The sequence below is a fragment of the Amia ocellicauda genome, chromosome 16, assembly GCF_036373705.1.
Source record: "Amia ocellicauda isolate fAmiCal2 chromosome 16, fAmiCal2.hap1, whole genome shotgun sequence".
NCBI classification, from domain to species: Eukaryota; Metazoa; Chordata; class Actinopteri; order Amiiformes; family Amiidae; genus Amia; species Amia ocellicauda.
In genome coordinates, this window is record NC_089865.1 from 19,028,357 (window position 1) to 19,051,511 (window position 23,155).

At 39.1% G+C, this 23,155-nt stretch overlaps 1 protein-coding gene and 1 long non-coding RNA gene across 2 annotated transcripts in view; one reads left to right on the forward strand and one right to left on the reverse strand.

The window, feature by feature from the left end:
• The first annotated feature begins 1,122 nt into the window (after positions 1-1,122).
• LOC136711519 (uncharacterized) lies at positions 1,123-13,479 on the forward strand. Its single transcript, XR_010804733.1, has 2 exons — positions 1,123-1,306; positions 12,583-13,479. It is a non-coding gene; the product is annotated as an uncharacterized LOC136711519 (long non-coding RNA).
• The window catches only part of LOC136711518 (transient receptor potential cation channel subfamily M member 2-like), a 50,153-nt gene continuing 33,618 nt past the window's right edge, over positions 6,621-23,155 (reverse strand). The window contains exons 20-34 of the mRNA XM_066687837.1: positions 22,573-22,705; positions 22,003-22,174; positions 21,180-21,360; positions 20,802-20,971; positions 19,928-20,060; positions 19,318-19,405; positions 19,066-19,153; positions 15,342-15,493; positions 14,629-14,699; positions 14,101-14,130; positions 13,893-13,979; positions 12,597-12,678; positions 11,755-11,856; positions 11,233-11,349; positions 6,621-9,379 (exon numbers count right to left, since the gene is read on the reverse strand). Coding sequence (XP_066543934.1) covers positions 9,254-9,379; positions 11,233-11,349; positions 11,755-11,856; positions 12,597-12,678; positions 13,893-13,979; positions 14,101-14,130; positions 14,629-14,699; positions 15,342-15,493; positions 19,066-19,153; positions 19,318-19,405; positions 19,928-20,060; positions 20,802-20,971; positions 21,180-21,360; positions 22,003-22,174; positions 22,573-22,705 — 1,732 coding nt within the window. The 3' untranslated portion in view covers positions 6,621-9,253. The remainder of the gene's footprint in view (positions 9,380-11,232; positions 11,350-11,754; positions 11,857-12,596; positions 12,679-13,892; positions 13,980-14,100; positions 14,131-14,628; positions 14,700-15,341; positions 15,494-19,065; positions 19,154-19,317; positions 19,406-19,927; positions 20,061-20,801; positions 20,972-21,179; positions 21,361-22,002; positions 22,175-22,572; positions 22,706-23,155) is intronic.

The following is a 23,155-nucleotide window of genomic DNA, read 5'->3' on the forward strand; positions in this document are numbered from 1 at the left end:
GGTTTTAAAGCAAACTGAATGCGCTGGCAGTTGTTTTAGTTTTCTTGACACAACTCCTAAAAACTATCCAAACTACAATTATAATAATCATACACATGTTCATATTAGCATATTTTACGTATGCCTATTCGTAAATACACTCATTCTGCATAATGGACACATTACAAATGACGTAACCCCTCAGAACAGCTTTAAACCTCCTTCATAGGAAGGTTATGTGTAGTGCTGTAGTGGGCTGAACCCAGTGCTGGGGGGGTGAAAGTGTTCAATGAATGTGGTTTGAATCCAGATTGGGGCGCTTCAAATGTGCTGACCATATGTGTATTTATTGTTGTTACTATAATACTTATGCTTTTCCTGTTATTATTATTCCGTACAATAGTGGGGTTAAGTCTGTTAACCATTGACTATAGTTATGCCTGCTTGAAATTGTATATTTTAAGCCTTCATCTGTGTACACTTGCTGAGGTCCGGACCACATGGACCAAGTGGTCTGAATCACCGCACAGTTTTCCCTTTTGATAAGCATGACACTGTTTGTGTATGGTTTTATACAGTTTTAACTGTTCCATATGTCACTTTGATTACTTTGATTAAATACACCTATATCACATTTGCACGTTTTGTGCTCTCCCCCTGCAGTGCCGGTGCAGTTCGATGTTTAATTGAATAATTGAATAGAGTATTTAAAGCCCCTGTGTCGACAGTTAAAGAGGGGGTGCACTCCTTTGATGAGTAGTCCTTCAATAAACCAGAGTGTGTTGAAAGCACAGCCTCTCTCAGCATTGTCCCAAGAAAATGACAACACTTCAGCTTTCTGATAGCGACAGTGATCACAACAAAACAACTTGTTATGTCGTGATCACGAGATAACCAGAATAGCTTTTTTTTTTCTTCTTCTTCTTCCCATGTCCTCAACGAGTCACCGTATGTTTACTATCCAATCCGAAATGCAGTTACATTGAGCTGAGCAGTACAACTACAAATGCCGGCGTTGCAGGAAACAACTGGGACGATGCAGAAATTAAAGCGCTGTTTACAGTGTGGATGAAGATAAAGTTAAAACGGAAACCGCAGGAAGTGCGCAGCGCTGCTGTCTGGCGATGTAACTATAGACGTGTCACAGAGGCTGCTTTCGATGCGTACGATTGCATACTAATGCACACGATTTCTTGTGATTTAATGCAGATGTGCTAATAAAGATGCTTCGCTTTCGGGTGAATTGTTTAGACTTGCAGAACCGAAGATAGACATTTGAAAAGGGAAATATATTAATTCGATCTTACACGGGGAGGACAGAAAGGGGGTGAGTAAAGGCAACACCAGTATTTGGTGTTTGTTTAGTTTACTTAATTATATACCTTTTTATTTGTATTTTGATTCACTTAAAAGTGTTTTTTCATATTGTGTTCTGGGTAGTTTTGTCAAATTGGACCAGCTGCATCCAAGCCATTGTTACACCTTATTGAAACAATTGTCCTTAAGGAAAACAATTGTAATGTCCCCAATTGCTTCTTTTTATATGACCCAGCTTCCTGTTGAGAAGGCAGGAGGAGAGCCTGGTGTGCAGGAGAGTATTGAGAGAGTGTGAGAGGTACAGAGAAGGATTGTTTGGTAAATGGGACTTTGCTTACGGATATGACTTGGATCACGTACATTTTACTATTACATTAGTTTTGTTACAAGTTCAGAAAGGTGCCCTTTTATGTGTTTAGTTGGACTCAACAAAAAGTTAGGTTTTGTTTTGGATTTTTTTTTTTTTTTTTTTTTTTTTTTGAGAACTCACGCACTGTACAAATAAACGCACATTTCATGATGTCGCTTAACCCACGCCTGAGAGCCCCAGCAGTGTGGACCTACCCCTTCATTGTTTTTTTGCTTAATCTTATTTTGATACTCTTTGATAGAAGGCAGACCGCAATTTCCAAATACCAACAGGTTAATAGGTATTTAAATGCAAAATTTAGCTTTTGACAGCTAACATGCATGTTTTCTGTAAGTCATCAGACAATTGCTTGTTTTTATAGGTTATTGGACATTTTATTAAATATAAAATGAGATGGTCCATTAATTGTACATTTTCATTGAATACATTTTATTTATTTTGACATGTTTTCATTGCTCATTTTAATAGTTCTCCCCTTCCCAATCATGTGTAGTACGAAGCTCATTTCAGTTTTTTAGAAAATGTAAATAAATCTAGAAAAAAGCTCCTCAATAACTATTAAGTATCTTAGCAAGAGATCCTACAAATTATACTATATGAAATGCTGACCCCACCAACTTCATTCAGTCAAGTCTTTTTTTCTTAAAGGCTTCAGATGAACATATAATTCAATATTGTAAGGTGTTTTGGAGTGAAGGAGGGATGCAAAGCAAAGAATGCTGGGAAATTAGTTTATTTCCAGATACTTATGAGAGATTAAGAGAAATGCGAGATGTCAGGTGCAAGACATTCAAACTTCAGTTTAAAATTCAAAAATATTCAAACATCTACGTTTGAACCGCATTGTTGATTGGCACTACAATTGTCATCTTTGCTCACATTTAATCCTATCATGCATCTGATTTTTATGTGTTTAAAACCATTAAAAATAAATAGTGTGTGTATTACTATCTCACCTTGTACACTGAGTCTGTAATTGTTGTATGAAGGTGATTATAAATGACAGGAATTGATGATTAATGCACTTAATTTGTGTCCATTAAGACTATAGAGAACTGCATCACCTGCATGTCTAACCACAATGAACTATACAACAACGCAAATAAAGACTACACCAAGGACATCTAGAAGAAAGAGGAGGAGCTGGGCATGAATGGGTATTATTAATGTAGCTGATTACTTATAGAAAGTCTGGTTAAGCACAGATAAACAATAATGTGACTTACCTAATTTAAAAATGTTTGCACTTATAGTTTAATGTTGAACCATGAACTCTGATTTTGTGTCTATGGTGAGGTGTAGTTTGTGTGCGATAAGGTGTTTCTTTTTAAATATCATTGTAGTTGAGGAGGTAAAGAAACCATGGCATAGCTTGCGAAACACACCAGCTCAAGAAGGGGTAAGGCTGTGTACCTGGTGTGGTTTTAACAAATCCAATGTGCAATGTCTTTGATGGACAACTTTTCTGATGACAGACTACAAATGACACATTTGATCCAGAGCACTAACCACATTGTTCAAGGTGAACTGCTACACCTAAAAACATGGATGCTGAAACAGACGTGGTCCACTGAAAAATAACATGAGCCGTGTCACATGTTACATATTTTCTGCTCACTGGAATATAGTACACAAATATGATACTTCACACATAAGTACATGCCCATGCCTTGACTCTACAACAATAAACTGAAGATGATAGATTACATGGTTTAGCCACCATATTGGATTAAACACTTCTACAGTAGAGCATGTTCAAACACTTACAATACCGGGGGGGGGAGTGGTCTCATTCAGATGGTCACAGATCATGTTGTTTCAATCGGATGTCTTTGCAAATAGATTTGTTTTGTTCAGAACAACCACACGATTTGTCCAGTATATATTATTTGATGTTCTATCAAATACAGAGAAGTTCAGATCCAATTATGTAAAATCGTTGTGTATTAATACACTGTAAACAGAGTTTTCCATCTTGACATTTTGAACTCGTTACGGGTGTGTGTTGCATCTACCAAAACGTAGATGGTATTGTTTTGATCAGTAGACTGTCTGGTTCCAGAATATGTCATAATTGTCAATATTTTCTGAGATTTTGAACTCCTACTCAGACCAAGTATCCCCCCACCACCTCCATTTCAGAATGGGGGTGGTGGGGGTATAAATGGGGGGGACGACAACAACATTTTTTTCACATCAGAGAATGCTTCACATCATCAGAAAGCTGAAAGTCTCAGCTTTCATGAGAGACCAAACACTTGGCAAACAACACAACAGTGAAGAGTACACATGGGATTAAAGAGAAGCACAGAGATTAGGTGCCCTTTCAAGTGTACCAGAGGGGTCTGTCAGCTTAAGGGGTTACATTTTGTTAAACAAAACGATTCTATGATTTCTTTTTTATCTCAAATTGTTTATTTGTTCTATGCTTTCATTTCAGAGTACATTGAGACATTAAACTCCATAAATTTCAATAAAAACTGGAAAAATTGAGGTGTTCTAAAACTTTTGACTGGTAGTGTACTTCTACGGCACTTCGGGGCCCAGTGGATGAGAACAAAAACATGGCTGCCACAAGCCAATGAATTTGCATGTATGCAAAACTGGCTTACGTGATTTAATTCTGGCTTTAATTTCCTGGCATTAAATTGGATGAAAAAGAAAGACAGCCATTATCGAATGGGAAAAGCCTTCTGACCTGCCAATCAGTGAAAACATGTACCAAAGCTGCCCAATAGGGGGGCCCTGCTGTTAGGAGGAAGACCCACCCCCGGCGTTTGTGACTGAAGCTACCTGCCATTTCTTCATCAGAAAGTTTGTCTGGTCGAGTGTACCCTAAACAGTAATGGCTGTCTTTCTTTTTCAGGGAACCGGGCTTATAATAATAACCTATCATTCCCTTTCAAATCGAAAGACAGCCATTACCCAATGGGAGGACTGAAGAGCCGGTATTAATGTGTTGTATAAACTGTATAATGTTTTATATTAATGTTTGAAATACTAATATGTCAACAGAGCCAATTGTATTAATTGTCAAGCAAGCAAATGTTAGCAAGGCTGTTTTTACGAGTGCTGATGCTGCAAAAGTCCCTCCCAGCATTTGCTTCAAGGTTTTCTGTGGCTTATCTTAAGGCTGGAGAGGTCACATCTTGGTTATTGATTAACAGTTGTTAAAGATGACCATGGGACCAGACCTCTCCCAGTATATCAAAGGAAGCCATTTGGTTTCCGCATCCCACACCTTCCCCCAGGAAGACAACCACAAACATTACAAGGGCCAGGAACCTGACCTCGACTCAACACTTCTTGGAAACGTGACTGACCCTGCACACAGAACCACATAGTGCCTGAGGGATAGCAGTTTGAAGATCTGTTGACTGGATCAGGTCGCAGAATTGCACAAGTCTTCAAGTGTGGCACTGTGAAAGAGAGCCCACAACGTGGTCTGTCCCCTTGTTGAGTGTGCTGAGATGTGTTCAGGCATGGCAACGTTGGCAGTCTCATAGGTGACTCCAGGACAATCGGTTGGTTTATGTGGAACGTCAAGACGACCTTGGGCAGGAAGGCCGGTTTTGTCCTGAGAGTGACTCTGTCGTTGCTTCCCGCGAAGATCAGACAAGGCATGAATTTCACTAATTCTCCTTATCGTTATCGCTATAAGGAAGGCTACCTTGAGCAAGAGGAAGCAGAGCTTGTGGAAAAGTCCTTGCAGCACTAATTCCAAGTCCCAGTCTGGAATTTTGTACTTTATTGGTGGTCTCAAGGATCTCGCACCTTTTAGAAACTGGATAGCCAGGGAATGGGCTCCAGGGGAGATGTTGTCAATCTTATCATGGCATGCTGATGACAGTCAGATAAACTTTCAGCATGGATGCAGATTTCCTTTCTTCAAGCAACTGTTGCAGGTAGCACAGGATGGTCGATATGGGGCACAATACTGGATCCACACATCTGTGCAGACACCAGCTCTGGAAGGCTGACCACTTATAAGTATATTGGGCCCTGGTGGAGGGGGCCCTGGCCAACTGCAGCATTTCAACGACATTGACAGGCAGCCCCAGAGACATCAGGCGGTGCCTTTCAGGGACCAAACCCACAACTGCAGGTCTGCTGGGTTTGTTTACCACAGCAGTCCCTCTACTTGGCTCAGCAAGTCCTATTGAAGCAGAAGCTGCCATGGATCCACGGTGATCATCTGTGCCAGCGTCGCTAACCACAATTGTCTCGGACACCGGGGGGCGATCATGAGAACTTGAGCTCATTCCTGGCGAATCCTCTCTAGTGTTAGTGGAAGAAGTGGCAGAGGGGGGAAGGAATACAACAGTGCCTGTTGAATAAGACAAGCGTGCAAACTACACATATATGCTCGAATCTGTAAAAGAAAAACGGTTGGTACAGGAAGTAATAATCATACAGCAGATCTCAGTGGAGGGACCGAGGCTGCCTCTGAGCAAGACTCCCGCTGCATACTTTCCTCCAAAGAGAAGCAAAAGCTCGATAAAGACCGTAGTCTAGACTCCAAAGAGGGAAAACAATGTAAACGACACTACGAAGAGGTTCTCCAAAAATTATCCAGACTCCGAAGACCAGGTGAGCACACTTCTCCAACTTTTAGTACGCACGCAAGTGAAACGAGACTAAATGCAGTATCACTGGCAAGGTGAAAGAAGAAATGGCAGGTAGCTGCAGTCAGGAGGAGACTTTTCACAGATGCCGGGGGCAGGTCTTCCTCCTGCCAGCAGGGTCCCTATTGGGCAGCTTTGGTACATGTTTTCACTGATTGGCAGGTCAGAAGGCTCTTCTCATTCGGTAATGGCCATCTTTCGATTTGAAAGGGAACTTTCATGATGTGGACACAAGGTTGGCTTGCCAGACATTTTCGTATATGTTTGGCAGCCATGTTGAATAAGACAAGCGTGCAAACTACACATATATTCTAACATTTATTGAAATACAATTGCACATTTTAAATAACAAACATACAATCTACAAATGTATATTCAAATCGACTGAAATTTAAAAACACACCTCAAATAACACAAGCATGCAAACTACAAATGTACACTATAAGCACTTGAAATTGAAATGCACACATTCAATAACACAAGTATGCAAACTACAAATGCATACTAATATCTGAAACCCGCCAATGCAACTTCTAGTTAATATTATTTTCCGTGTTGTAAAACACAAGCATTGATCTTACTTGTCTGTTGACAGTAAAGGTTTTGGGGTATATTGGCACAACATAAGTGAGAAAGTAGAGGAGTGTATTCTGGGAAAGTAGAAAAACGAAGGCACAAAATGATTAGGTCCATACTTTACAGAGCAAGACCGGGAAATGGTCATATGGAATATTGTTATTGTAATTGCTATTGTAACAGTTTCTGTTCGATCAGCCAGTGTGTTGATATTTCATTACAGCTACTCCTTACAAAACTATTGTAGAAGTGTTAAGATCTCACATGTCTGCTCAAGCTGCTAATAAAAAGACATCCCCCAAGTTTACAAGTTTAACATAACCTTAAGGCCTTTGGTACATTGGCACAACAAATAAAGTTTATTTTAGAATGAGAAGGAAATCCGCCAGCTGATGTTTGTGTGTTATACAGACAGCTATATTGATATATTACCAAGAAAGCAGGAACAATGAGAAAATCTCCACAGTCAGTAAGAAACATTAGAAAGTTTACAAACCAGAGGATGCCATTCAACTCATCATGCTTATTTAGTGTCCATTAATAAGTAAGTGATCCAAGGATCACATCCAGTCTATTTTTGAATGTTCCAAATTGTTGGCTTCAACCACATCGCTGGGGAGTTTGTTCCAGATTGTGATGACTATGTGTGAAGAAGTGTCTCCTGAAGTGTCTTCAATGCCTTTAAGCCCAATTTCCATTTGTGACCCCGGGTGCATGTGTCCCTGCTGATCTGGAAAAGCTCCTCTGGTTTGAGGTGGTCAATGCCTTTCATGATTTTGAAGACTTGAATCAAGTCCCCACATAGTCTCCTATGTTCCAGGGTGAGAAGGTTCAGTTCTCTCAGTCTCTCAGTAGGACATTCCCTTCAGACCTGGAATAAGTCTGGTTGCTCTCCTCTGAACTGCCTCTAGAGCAGCGATATCTTTCTTGAAGTGTGGAGCCCAGAACTGTACACAGTATCCAGATGAGCTCTAACTAGTGCATTGTACAGTCTGAACATCACTGCCCTTGTTCTAAATGCTACACTTTCCCTAGCATTTTGTTTGCCTTTTCTATTGCTTCCCCACATTGTTTGGATGGGGAAAGTGATGAGTCCACATAAACTCCTAGATCTTTCTCATGTGTTACTTCATCTAGTTCTATTTCTCCCATAGTGTAATTATAGTGAACATTTTTGTTACCTGCATGTAATACCTTGCACTTGTCCACATTGCGTTTCATCTGCCAGGTGTCGGCCCTGAATAACTGAATATTATCTAAGTCCCTTTGAATAACCTGTGCTGCCGAGATTGTATCTGCTGAGCCACCTATTTTAGTATCATCTGTAAATTATCCCAGAGTCCAGATCATTAATATAGATTAGAAGAAGCAAAGGTCCTAGTACTGATCCCTGTGGAACTCCACTAACAACCTCACTCCAGAAACCCCTCTAATCGACACCCTCTGTTTCCTATACATCAACCAGTTCATAATCCATCTACTTACATTACCCTGAATGCCTACAGCTTCCAATTTGAGGATCAGTCTTTGGTGTGGAACCTTGTCAAAAGTTTTCTGAAAATGTATGTATATCATATCATGTGCTTCACATGATCTACAGCTGCAGATGCCTGTTTAAAACACTCTTAATAAATTAGTAAGACATGATATGTCTCATCTAAACCCATGTTGACTGTCTCCAAGAATATGGTTTCATTAAGATGCTCCTCTATTTTGTGGATTGGTATGATATTTGCAGTTTTCCAATCAGTTGGCACATCCCCTGTAATTTGGAATATTTGAGTTAGCGGCCTATAAATAATTTCTTTAATTTCTTTAAGTACTGTTGGAAATATACGATCTGGCCCAGGTGATTTGTTGTTTTTAATTCTGCTAGTCCCTTTAGTACCTCCTCCTAATTTTTCCTGATCTGAGTTTGACTGGACTGATATTTAACCTGTGGCATGTTATCTGTTTTTTCTTTGTTAACACCTCTGAATACTCATTTAGAACATTTGCCACATCTTCTTCATTCTCTAAGATACTTAATTTTTTAGCTTTTAGCTGTTTCACTTCCTCCTTTATTTACCTCTTGCTGTTATAGTATTGTAGTAATATACTATAGTATAGTTTCTTTCTATTTCCCTCTTTGCTTTCCTGAATCCTCTCTTAACATCTCTTTGCTGTTCTATATATTCTTTGTATTTTGTTTAATCTCTATATCTTTTGTATGTGCTATACAACATTTTCTTTCTCTGGATATTTTTTTGCTTATTTCTATTAAACCATTCCAGCCAATGTTTTTTGGTCCTCAGTTTGCAAAATTTTGGTACAAATTTCTCAGTAAGTGAGTCTACAGTGCTATTGGCAGCTGTTAGCATTTGGTGTGACATGGACTCAGCCGGCGTCAGGGTTGTATATGGTGGAGATCAGCCACTATCTGCAGGATGTCTTTCTGGTAGGCACACAGAGGGGCTTGGTCATTCGCTTCCTGCCACTGCACCTGCATTCCTGAAGCACTTCCCGCTGAGCCCTACACAGCACAGGACAAAGCCGTGTTAATTACAGTGTATATCTATAAGGAAGAGAACTAATGGGACGTAGGTCTTACAAATCAAGGGCACAACTGACAGCCTTGGTAATTTACAGTGAGGGAAAAAAGTATTTGATCCCCTGCTGATTTTGTACGTTTGCCCACTGACAAAGAAATGATCAGTCTATAATTTTAATGGTAGGTGTATTTTAACAGTGAGAGACAGAATAACAACAAAACAAATCAAGAAAAACGCATTTAAAAAAAGTTATAAATTGATTTGCATCTTAATGAGTGAAATAAGTATTTGATCCCCTATCAATCAGCAAGATTTCTGGCTCCCAGGTGTCTTTTATACAGGTAACGAGCTGAGATTAGGAGCACTCTCTTAAAGGGAGTGCTCCTAATCTCAGCTCGTTACCTGTATAAAAGACACCTGGCCACAGAAGTAATCAATCAATCAGATTCCAAACTCTCCACCATGGCCATGACCAAAGAGCTGTCCAAGGATGTCAGGGACAAGATTGTAGACCTACACAAGGCTGGAATGGGCTACAAGACCATCGCCAAGCAGCTTGGTGAGAAGGTGACAACAGTTGGTGCGATTATTCTCAAATGGAAGAAACACAAAATAATTGTCAGTCTCTCTTGGTATGGGGCTCCTTGCAAGATCTCACCTCGTGGAGTTTCAATGATCATGAGAACGGCGAGGAATCAGCCCAGAACTACACGGGAGGATCTTGTTAATGATCTCAAGGCAGCTGGGACCATAGTCACCAAGAAAACAATTGGTAACACACTACGTCGTGAAAGACTGTAATCCTGCAGTGCCCGCAAGGTCCCCCTGCTCAAGAAAGCACATGTACAGGCCTGTCTGAAGTTTGAATCATCTGAATGATTCAGAGGAGAACTGGGTGAAAGTGTTGTGGTCAGATGAGACCAAAATCGAGCTCTTTGGCATCAACTCAACTCGCCGTGTTTGGAGGAGGAGGAATGACCCCAAGAACACCATCCCCACCATCAAACATGGGGGTGTTTTTCTGCTAAGGGGACAGGACAACTGCACCGCATCAAAGGGACGATGGATGGGGCCATCAAATCTTGGTTGAGAACCTCCTTCCCTCAGCCAGGGCATTGAAAATGGGTCGTGGATGGGTATTCCAGCATGACAATGACCCAAAACACACAGCCAAGGCAACAAAGCAGTGGCTCAAGAAGAAGCACATTATGGTCCTGGAGTGGCCTAGCCAGTCTCCAGACCTTAATCCCATAGAAAATCTGTGGAGGGAGCTGAAGGTTCGAGTTGCCAAACATCAGCCTCGAAACCATAATGACTTGGAGAGGATCTGCAAAGAGGAGTGGGACAAAATCCCTCCTGAGATGTGTGCAAACCTGGTGGCCAACTACAAGAAATGTCTGACCTCTGTGATTGCCAACAAGGGTTTTGCCACCAAGTACTAAGTCGAAGGGGTCAAATACTTATTTCCCTCATTAACATGCAAATCAATTTATAACTTTTTTGAAATGCGTTTTTCTGGATTTTTTTGTTGTTATTCTGTCTCTCACTGTTAAAATACACCTACTATTAAAATTATAGACTGATCATTTCTTTGTCAGTGGGCAAATGTACAAAATCAGCAGGGGATCAAATACTTTTTTCCCTCACTGTACATCCAAAAATAAAACCATTTCCTTGCTCTGAGGATGCACAGTAATCACTGAAATAAAGCCTGACTATCCACACTGATCCTGTACCTATTGCTGTGGGCTATCTTAATAATCCACACTCAATGGACTGCATTTTCCCCTGGTATACACTGAGCTGCCAGATGGATATTATAATAAACCCTCACCATTCTGCTCAGTTCCTCGTGTGCCACATCGTCTCTATCAAAGTGGAAGTTGAAAGCAGTGGTTTCCACCCAGGCGTTGTCTGTATTTCTGCAGTCGTCCACATAATCTTCATACACCTACACACAAACACACAAAAACTTGACATTGTATCATTGTGTTCAGCTAGTTTGTAGTCTGGGGTTTACTCAAACTCCCTCTTATGCTCACAGTCTAGGACTCACATTTCTAATCTATACAATTCCTCAGTGCCCCTTCTTACAAGTTCACCACTGATTCCCTTTGCTGCACAAGGTTTAAGGTTAATGTCTGTTAATGTTTTCAGAACTTGGATGAGGCATGGAACAAGAAAGTATGGCCACATGGGTTGCAAACCAAGTACATAGACCATAAAGGAAACACTAAATACACACCTTTCCCTTATGAAGGGGTATAAGCAGAAGTACAGAAAGGTAATCTGAAGATTTAAATCCATTTGGACTGCAGTAAAGATTGTTCTGTGCCTCAGGCAGGTTCTCGTTTACCTTGGCACTAGTGCGCAGCATGTCAGCGATTCTCTCCTTCAGCTTCTCGCTCAATATCAGATTCAGCCTCTTTGGTAGGTCCTCATCCGGCTGGAGAACTCCCTGTAAAATGAAAAATCAGAGCAAAGACTTTTAAACCACAACATAAGATGCAGGTTCCATGAAACATGGTGTGTAGGAGTCAAATTAAATCAGATGTTGATTAAACCAATAAAGTTCTTCACCTACTGAAGAACTGGTATAATGTTTTATATTAATAATAGCATTAGAGATAATAGCATGTATACAGACCTAGCACATTGGATTTATCAAGCTGGCAAAAGCCAACAAGGCGGTTGTTAAGGGTACATTCTCTAGAAGTTCCTTTCTCCGCTTTCACTTCTGTTTTTTTAAGAAAAGAGAACAACCTACGGATGTCCAGCCAACAGGTTTCTGCTGGTTTGCTTAGTGTCCATTTGTAGATTTCCTGTTCTTCTCTCAAGGCTGAAGATGTTACATTATAGTGATTGATTACCTCATTGTCCATCGTTAAAGAAAACCCGTGAGATTGGACAGTTCGTATGACACAAGAGGAAGACACCTGCTTCCATGATAACCCCCCTCCTCTGGAAGAACAGCCTACAAACTTTGCAGAACTTGCACCTTTTGAAGCTTTTGATTGGATAAACAGTTACAGTACCCTACGTCTTTTTCCCTTTAAAACTGTACTACTAATTCTGCTAAGAATTAAGTCTTACTAGGGGGTTGCCCCTCGCATGTGATTCTTCCGAGCTTGTTAAATAAATATATTTATCCTCTCTGTGCTTCAAAGACTTAATTTTTTTACAGGGCTCTTTACCTACCCCTGGGAAAGACCAGAGATCGTCCTCCTTTTCCCTGACAGTGATGAACTCCAGGACTGACACCTCACCAAGCATCTTCCAGCTGGAAGATCAAAAATATATATTGTGGCAGTGTGAGAGGCAAGGCTGGGGTCAGGGCGAATCTTTCAGTGGAGGAGACCTCTGCTCCAAGACTCCAAACCAGCAGGAGAAAGAAAGGTGAAGTTTACAGTTGATGGATTAATTGGCATGAGACCCTTTTTCTGGACCTGGACCATTCTCCCTCTTGAACCCCGGACTGTCTTACACCCTCCCACCGGTAACGAACTTTGATTATGGACTGTGATTACGAACCTGCCTTACCCCTTTGTACTTCTGTCTGCCCGGTGTTAAGCTCTGCTGACCTGGGCATTTACTGTTATTATTATTTGTGTTTTGTTTGTAGTTTGTTTAGTTAGTGCTCGAACAGAGCTATGTTTTGTTTTGTTAGTTTTGACACTGTGCCTGCCATTGAGGGGAGCAATAAAATTGCAGCAAGCCTGTTTTGTACCCTCTGCCTGCCTCCCTACTGTGTGTTTCAGGACCAGACCCCGCCTACATACAAGCCTTTTATTGACAGGCCCCCCAACCTGCTACAATATATATATTTTGAACCAAAATTGAATTATCAGTATTTACAAATTATTCTGTTACCAACGATGTTTCAGGACCTTAAATGTTAGTGGTGCAAGTTTAAGTGCATGAATGTTTGTTTTTAATAAATAGTTTCGTTACCTATGTATCATGAAAACAAATTGGACACTGTGGGTCAGTTACTGGGCATCCTGGATCAAACCATTTTCAGATGCTAAATTGTGGGTTGATGTATTAAATAAAAATTTAAATTAAACATTTCCACTCTTAAGATTTGTTTGTTTAATCCATAAGATCTATTCACAACTGGATGTGATGTAATTTGTCCTGGGGCAAAGCCTTTCATACTGGTAGCGATAGATGCACACAGTTTAATTAGAAAAAAACAACAAAACGTTTGTCAGATCCAGCAAATTAAAAGAGTAACTTAGAACAGATCAAATTCTTTAATAATTTCTATTAATCTTGTAAACAAAACAAATCATGGAGGCATTTACAAACGTTGTCCCAGGACTTCATTAAGATTTAGATCAAATTGGACACCTTTTATTCTCACACCAGCCTTCACAGGCCATTTCCCATAAGATGCTTCTCCAGTGACATTCTTTTATTTATTTAACCTCATAACTCCCTACTTCATAAATTTGCTTCAGTGCCTCTGTGGAGTGATGGTGCACAGCTTACCGTGTGATGACTGGGTCTATGGCCTTGTTTGGGCCTAGCCGATACAATGACCCTTTCCCCTCAATGCCAGTCCTTCCTACTGGGTTTCTGAAAACAATCCAGAATTTAACATGTTCTGTAATAATAATAATAATAATTAATAATAATTAAACCTTTATTTATTTTATTAAATCATTATTATTAATTAAATGTAAAATTTACAGTTTACCTGAAATTCTCTGCAATAGGTTTGTCCAGCCTATAATAAACAAAAAGTTATTCATGGCAGAATTGTCTTTCCTGCTTTGCCAGGTACAGATCAAATGGTTGATGGTAGTGCTTCTTGAAGGAGGATTTGTCAGTAGGTGTACAGTGTTAATACATTATACAAGGCATTTACAGTTTACAGAGTGACCACTGAGAGTGACAGAGTGGAAATGGACACAGTTGTAAATTGCATTTTGCTTTGAACTGTACTGTATTATTGCACTTTGTATTGCTCTTATATTGTGTAGGTTGCCCTGGATAAGGGCATCTGCTAAGAAATAATAATGAAATAATAATATACTGTTTTGGTATTATATAGTTTATATTCACTTTTATAATGTTTGTTTTTTCCCTAACATTTTGATGTTCATTGCTTAATACTGAATAACTGCTGGAGAAAAATGGCAAACACACAAGACAAACTGATTGTCAGGTGTACAAGTGAATAAGGAGGCTTCGTCCTGGTAAAATGACAACACACAACACTCACTCTACAATATCTGTGTTTCTTCTTGAACTGGAATCATTGTAAATGGTTGGTTTGTACAGAGGGAACTTCACCTGCAAAACATAAAACATTTAATGATTTTGGGGTTCACTGAGGCAGTGTATTTGGTCTTGACATTGTCAACCTCTGGTAATGTCAACTTTGCAAACAATAGGAAACAAAAGAAACCCCTTTTTGTTTACATTTCAAAAACATTAGCAGATGTAGAGCTGTCAGGAGATCCACAAACTGATCTATGGTGGACGTTTATGTGAAGGAAGAGTAAGCTAGACAATTTAATGTTTACGCTAAGATTCTTACTTTTTAATTGTTTTATTTTGTTGGAATAAGAAGTGCAACACCAAAGGTTCAGTACACAAACCACCACTGTACTTCCTCTCAATTCCCAACCCTGGCACTGGAGTCTGTGTCTGCTGGCTTTCACTACAGCCCCGTGGTCAGCTACTTACCTGAAAGAGCTCGACCTGTTTAAGAACTGAAGACCAGACAGGTGGGAATAAAACAGTTAGCAGTTCGGTTAAGATTTCAAGTAAGATCTCAGCGCGATCAAAAACCTGCAGACATGGGAACTCAGGGACCAGGTTTGGGAAGCATGGTTACAAAAATCGTGGGAACAGTTTATTTAATTATCGAGTGGAAGAACAGGCAATTGCTGCAAGTCTAAAACTATGTCTAGTAGAAGAAGTATTACGCACCTCCCATGGAACGTACTCCTCTGGAACTGGGAAGCGCGTCTCAGTGGTGCCGGGGTAAATGAGCTGGGTGGCATTGACGTGCTGCTGCAGTTTCTCATTTCTGTCTTCCTGTGATGATTCCAGCTCGTCTGCTTCTGTGCTTTTGAGTCGTACTGCAAAGGCAGGGGGTTCCCAAGATGGCCATTAGACAGTAGCTCACCTCATGAAGAGGAATGAGAACGTGGAATGAGGATTATGGCTTATGTACTTACATTTCTCCAATTGTGAGTTTCATGATCCTACACTATTAATTGTATTATATATCATATATCAGAAACCAGACAATCACAGAGCAGCATTTCCAAACATTCCTCTAGCTCTTGTGTATAAATGTCATCATGTGCAGAGAATTATCAGTATTTACAAATTATTCTGTTACCAATGATGTTTCAGGAACTTAATTGTTAGTGGTGCAAGTTTAAGTGCATGAATGTTTGTTTTTAATAAATAGTTTCGTTACCTATGTATCATGAAAACAGATCGGACTGTGGGTCAGCTACTAAGCATCCTGGATCAAACCATTTTCAGATACTAAATTGTGGGTTGATTGATATATTAAATACAAATTTAAATTAAACATTTGTTTGTTTAATCCTTAAGGTCTATTCACAACTGGACGTGATGTGATTTGTCCTGGGACAAAGCCTTTCACACCGCTAACGATAAAGCAGCGAAAAGATGGTTTTAATTATTACATTATTTTTGTTTGTGCTCCCGAGTATGCGGTTTCCCTCTTGTCCTAAGTTTTCTTCGTTGACCGGCATCTCATTCACAGTATTGGTGTGCATAATTTTCTTTGTACTAAGTACAAAACCACTTTTTTTCAGACCGAGTACAAGTATGAGTACTTACGTACATTTGGGTACTTGCCGATACCAAGTACTTAATAAGGCAGTATTTTTCCCATAAAAATGGCAATTACCATCAAAGTGCAGTGCATTTGAAGATTTTTTTAATTTTTTTGCCAGATGCACTCTGGTTGATATAAAATATAAATAATATCTGAGTATTAAATAAAATGTATAACAGGAGGCTATTTCTGACATCCAAAAATTAACATAACACTTTCTGTGTGAACAAACACAGCCTCCACACTGGCACTGTCTCCACATTTCAATGAAATGTCTAACTCACTGAATAGCAGTACTACACCACAAAGCCTGCTGTAACAGAGCGACTGAAATAGTCATCATACATTAGTGCGGCTCTAAGGACTGAGTCTTTTTTGGAAAGGTGAGAGGCGGGTTCTTTTGATGAATAGAATCATCTCAGTATGATCATCTGTGAGCTTCCATATAAATCAGCATGAATACATAATGTGCAGGACACCAGGGGAATATTTGTAGTTTGTGGTCACTCAATTAAAGTTGTTGTTGTTGTTGTACATGTTGCATTTCTTTTTACTTCTTAGTTAATGTTATTTTGTAACTATTCATTCTTAAATAATAATAATAATAACGCTGTTCAACAGGGCTGTGTGTTCATTAGTACCCGGCAGTGTCTTTACTCCGTGTGCCCGGGCAGCTGGCTGTGGGCGAGGGTCTCCTCAATCCTGCATCGATGCTGAAGACACAGCCGTCTAAACACCACACAAGCCAGCCTGTCTGTCCTGCACCGACACACATCTGTCCCATCAGAGGACAGAGACGAGCTACATCACCTGAGATTCTTCAATTTATCAACATGTGTGCATAAAGGCTACATAAACAAGAACAAAACATTAACTTTTAGCAATAAACTGTGTAAACTGGTGTATAAATCGGTATGCACATAGCAGACTTGTACAATATAACCACAATATGAATTTAAATAACCAGTTAGAAAAATAGCATAAAACGAAAGCGCTATGAAATGGCTACAGCTGCGTATCAATGCAGAAAACGGGCTTTTCAAATCTACAGTGCCTACACTAATACAAAAATTAGCATCATGATCAGACAGCTGACTGATCGGCATTGATCCAGAGACCTGCGTTTGCAACGAGATCATTTAGACATGAAGGAATATTCAATCTAAATCAAAAAGACAGACGTGTGTAATTTGTAACTGAATATGCATATTGCTGATCAAGTGCGCGACGAAAAGACACGCTCCGCCATGAAGTGGTATCGGAAAATTTCTATGAGTACGAGTACATGAGCACAGTATCGCCCAATACCCGATACTGGTATCGGTATCGGTGCATCCCTAATATTATTATTTAATGCAAGTTTAAAGTAATATAACAATGTAATAATAATTTACCATTCAAATTTCTGTCAATTGGAGACTCCTACACCTATATTGTTTTTTTGCTACCAGTTTTGTATCAGCCTTCTATTGTTCTTTGTTTACTTTATTGTTGTGAGCAGCACAAAGTTTTTAATTGGTCACTTCCCTAAATGTCGCGAAACAAAATCACAGACTTGGAAACACTTTAATCACTTTAAACATTTTAATTGCGTCGCTTCAGTGTCGCGTTGTCCCTATCTAAACAATATGTTCTATTTTTTTGGTTGTGGTGAGGTTTTTTGTACCACAAAATCGCCTGTTGCATCATGTTCGGTGTGAATAGACCTTTAATTGTGCAATTTATAATAAGTTAATCCATCTTGTGAAAGGTGTCTAATTGTATAAGAGATGTTATTTCACGCAGTGTGTACTGCCAGAAACACTCAGCGTTGCAATCTCCTCCAAACTGCACAAGCTAACATAACCTATACAATAAGAGACACCTATCAAGTGACGTATTAACTTACAGAGACATTCCCCTTTGAGTTTTTCAAAGAAAATCAATTTTAACAAGAAAGTATATAAGTATTTTTTTATTAGTAAGTGAAGTTGATGAATGCACATGATTTGAAGGACAATTCCTTTGTCTGCCCTGGAGGGTTTGTTGTTGTTGTTGTGGTGTCTTGTGAAATGAGCATTACATTCCTTATCATGAGCATTTGGTCTAATGCACAGAGAAAATATTCCAAGTTTCACACTTTCAATTCATCACTTATTTAGGTAGCACTTAAATTGGTCAGTATAGCTTTATAAAGATTTTACAAATCATCAATATCTACTCTATACACACTGATGAAACATCCTTATTACCTTATTAAAGCCACTATTCATGCTTTATAAAGCCTTTATACTGCTAACAATGTATTAAGTGCTACCCTTATTTATGCAGACAAAACATGCATTTCAAAAGGTTTCCAATCCTACAGTGATACCTACCTGTTAAAGACTATCTGGGAGTGAGAGTAACACTGTGCAACAGTGACTCTATGGCTGAAAAGGCATGTGCAGGACTGCAGCACATATTACAAATCAGCACTATAGGCTTACACCTGCTTATTTCCCACAAAAATAAAAACACAATTACATTGTCATGTAATTGTCAAGGAAATGTTTAAGGTTGAAGCAATTCAAATTCAAATGGTTGTGGTTTACATTTCTCTATTTTTAAATAAACATCAGTAAACTTAGTATGATATAATACTGTATGAATGTGGCATTTACAATATTGCCACAGGGAGTCAGATTTACAGATTTACAATTTTATATATATATATATATATATATGTTGAAAATATAGACCTGGTTGTTGCAGGATATCCAAATTAATTGATAGTAAAACCTTTTCTGTAAAATTGTACAGAAAACTAAACAATGTTGTCAGTCACAGGATCCAAGGAAAATAAACGGGACTTACAAAGCATGGGGGCATCCACTGAAGACTGCAGGACACTGGTCTGCAGAGCATTCACTATCCATTGTAAAGCTATATTAGACTTTGCAACCTGTGTAAGAAAACATGCAAGACAAGTACGCTAAGATTATTGTGCAATTACTGGAACTTACTGGAACTGTGAATTTAAATTTAAATTGATATTTTTAAAGACATCTCCATTCCAATGACCATACAAAGGATCTGCAGTTTTAGAAGGAGCAGGGAAACCCAAACCTGCTTTTCCAGGAGATCCAGCCTCTTTACCATAGAGGCAGAGTCTTTGCCCTGCTCGCTCTCCAGCAGATCCACTGCCACCCCGACCCTGCAGGAATTGCCACAATACATATGGTAGGTACTACAGACAAACTCACCAACATAGCTCTCATATCCACTTACAATTTATGTCAATATAAATTACTACAAAATACTATACATCAATTTAATATGAAATATTATTTATATTCTATAGAATACTGTATTGACTATAAAATACCATAAAATACTAATACATATAAATTATATACACAAATACTACAAATTACCATAAAGTATAAATTACAAACATTACAGAAAAGGGTATTTTTAATAAATCAACATGTAATAGAAGTTACATTACCACTACTATTCAGCAGTATGTAATACTAAATATTATAAACTACTATAAAATAATATAAATTACTAAAAATACTAAAATGTAAATATCATACATATGAACTATGTTACTAGTTACAGTTACTATGAAATAGTCTAAATTGGTATAATTAATCTTTGAAGAGCAGTAACAATGTTAATAGTTGACATTATCTGACCACTTGCCCCCCACCCAGTGCCTCAGAGACCTTACTTCTTGGCTGTGTCCAAGATCATGTTCTCAGTACTCTGACTCTCGGTCTGACACTGGTTGGCCAGGAAGTTCTCCTTCATGAAGGCCTCCCACGACAACAACTCCTCCTCCTCTAAGTGCCACTTTGAGCTCTCTGACATCATAAAACAGGGAGCAGGACATCTCATCACTAGGGGCCTGGCCAGTTATTGACAGGCTTCCAGTTGAGGAACACAGACAGAATCCCATTAACTGGGAGATCATGCCATTCCTGGTAAATTCCACACAATGGGACCATTTGCCGATTCACTAGACAAGGCTAAATTTCAGGTATTAGCTGATCTGACAGTATAGAGCCACAGAGTCAAGGATCAGCCAATGGAACGCGATTTCATGTTCCCAACTAGAAGAACTTAGCAAGGGCCAACAAGTGCTGTTAAGCCCATAAAATCTCCTCACAGAAGCTCATTAGTCAGAACAAGGAAACAAGCCTGAGTATAATAAGCAGGTAAGTTGTCAAATTCTGAAAAGGTTCTTGAAAATGCAGAGACTAGAAAAGGAGATGACGTCATACCATTACATTTTTGACAAGACAGATACATACATTCTGGGCTGGGGAACGTTACAGCTATACATTGCTTCTATATTTAAAAAGGTCAGCAACTGCTTCAAATATATTTATGGCACGGGGTACTTTTGAGCTGCAAGGGATGAAATTCTATACATTTTAATGGCATTTGTCAATCTACAACTGCACAGGTGGACTTGAGTGGCACACAAGGACACACTGTAGATCAAAATAGACAAAATAATAAATCAAAGTCAAACAGATCAACACCTGGGTGATACAGACAATGAGGAGTCTATGTCGTCTGCAAGGTGTGCTAGCACTCACCGATTTGCTTGTGTTTCCTCAGGATAAGGCATCTGAGGAAGAGGAAGAGGTGGCTGAGGATGATCAAGGGTGGGGGGGCGGGGGGGCGGCTGTGGTACTCCTTGATCAGCTCGTAGCGCTGGAACTTCCAGATCTGGTCCGTGTTGTCCTGGACCTCTTGAAAGGTGTAGCTGTGAAAGTCATAGGGTCAAATTCACTTTGCAGTGAACATATACAGAAATTATTCTTGAGTGTTTCTCGATCATATAGGATTGGATTCCACAGCGTGCTTTTCAATAGTGACCCTAATGGTTGCTGTCTTTCTGTAAAAAATGTAGGTATGCAAGCACAAATAGAAAATAAGCATTGAGATGGGAGGCAACTGTGTGCAGTACTTACCTAAGCATTGCTACCAGCAAATTGAGCAGCAGAATATTGGCGAAGAGAAGGTAGACACAGAGCAGGGTAGTAGTCAACCACACAGGGAAAGCTGGGGTCTGGTCACTATTGAGGACTGGGCACTTGGGCATCAACGGGTCACTACCATTTAATGTGCACTGGGTAATGTCAAATCCAACATCTAAAAAAGATGTGATGGGGAGGGTGATATACGACTAAAGTTATTTTTCAATCTTGGTTGAATGAAAAATAATGCACAAATCAATGGTAAGATTTCAAGACAGCATAAAGCATTGTACCGGAAACACAACACTCTTTAGTGGCAGAGAATTTGGATGATAAGCCCAGAGACTCCTTAATTATACACTTTCAGGTTCAGGTCACTTTATACATAAATTAAGAAAACAATTAGATTCATCATAAGATTTAAAAGCAGAATGAGGGTTAGGGTTACAATTATGAGGATATACTAGAGGAACTTAATCTCATAAATGTTGACTAAACAGAGTTCAGATAGAAAGTATTTTAATATTTAGTGTAAGGTTAAAGCTGACTGCAACCAACTATGGTTTCCAATTACTACTGCATACAGTTTGTTTCCAAGGGTATTCAAATATATACTTTATCTCACTGCTAACACATGACACTGACACAAACTCCTAATTTGGGGAAACATAAATCCAATCAAATGTTTTTGTTACATATCCCAGGGTGATGGACTTGCCAGATGGAGAGAACAGATTCAACTTTCAGACAGATTCAGACCGTTTTCCATTACAATCAGCGGGACGGGAAGGAATGCTCCAGCTGGTACGGCACTTACTGTCAATGTTGGATGGAATTTGTCCAAATATGGTCAGGTAGGGCTCGTACACAACACCCCGGAATATCCAGTCCAGTCGATCCTCATTTTGAATCAAGATGGCATGTTTGGCCACTCCGTAGGCCAGTACAAACACAGCCAGCAGGAACATGAAGAAGAACATGTCCATCATCTGGGAGGGGGGGAGCAGAGTCAATTGGGAAGAGTCCATGTGGTCCAATGGCCAAATTCTTTAGCCAGTGTCCAAAGAAATCCAGATATATTAGCTTGACAGAAAAATACTAGCATCATCAAGAATTCCAGATCTGATCACTGTTGCAATACAAATAATCAACTTACACAGAGTAATGATTGCAAGTTAAGCTTGTCTGACATCATGAATATGAAGAGACCTTTATCTAATGTGAAAATCTGTGAGGAGAAAGATTTGTTTCACCCTTAGATTTTAAAGATGGCATTTAAATAATTAAAATATGTGTTAAATAATTTTAAATACATCTTCTAATCAGTGCTTCCTAATATTTTGATATCCTGTGAAACATTCTTGCTTTTAGTTTGAATCCCACTCACCATTCTCTTTACTATGATGATCTTTGGCCCTAGAGTTCTGCTGACTGCAAAGATGGCCATCAGTCGCAAGCAAAATATGATAAAGTCAAAGCAAAGGATGATTTTCCCAACATAGAAACCAGCAGTAGTCAATCTGAAATGATAGATTAAAAACAATAAAACCACTAAAGAGTAATTAAAGAAGAAATAGAACAATTAGAATCTGTTTAGAGGACTTTTAATTTATAGTATGCTAATGTATTTTAAAATAATTTGAGTAGAATGTAAGCATTTGAATTTTACTTATATAAACCATATAAAAAAAAACTACCTGAACAACAGAGGAACTACAAAACATAGCAAAATGTAATATTTTTCACAGGATGTAGGCCCAGTCTTAGCCTTAAATAATGCATATCAAGAGCCATTCCTCTGGCTGCTCAATTTGCTCACAATACAATCCCATCAATACTAAGAGTACATTGTGTTCCAAAAAATTGAAATACACACTGACAGATACCACACCTTTGACATTAATTATTGGTGGGGGAATATTGTTTCATTACTTTAGTTAATCTAATGGAAGACACAAATTTGCTTTTGG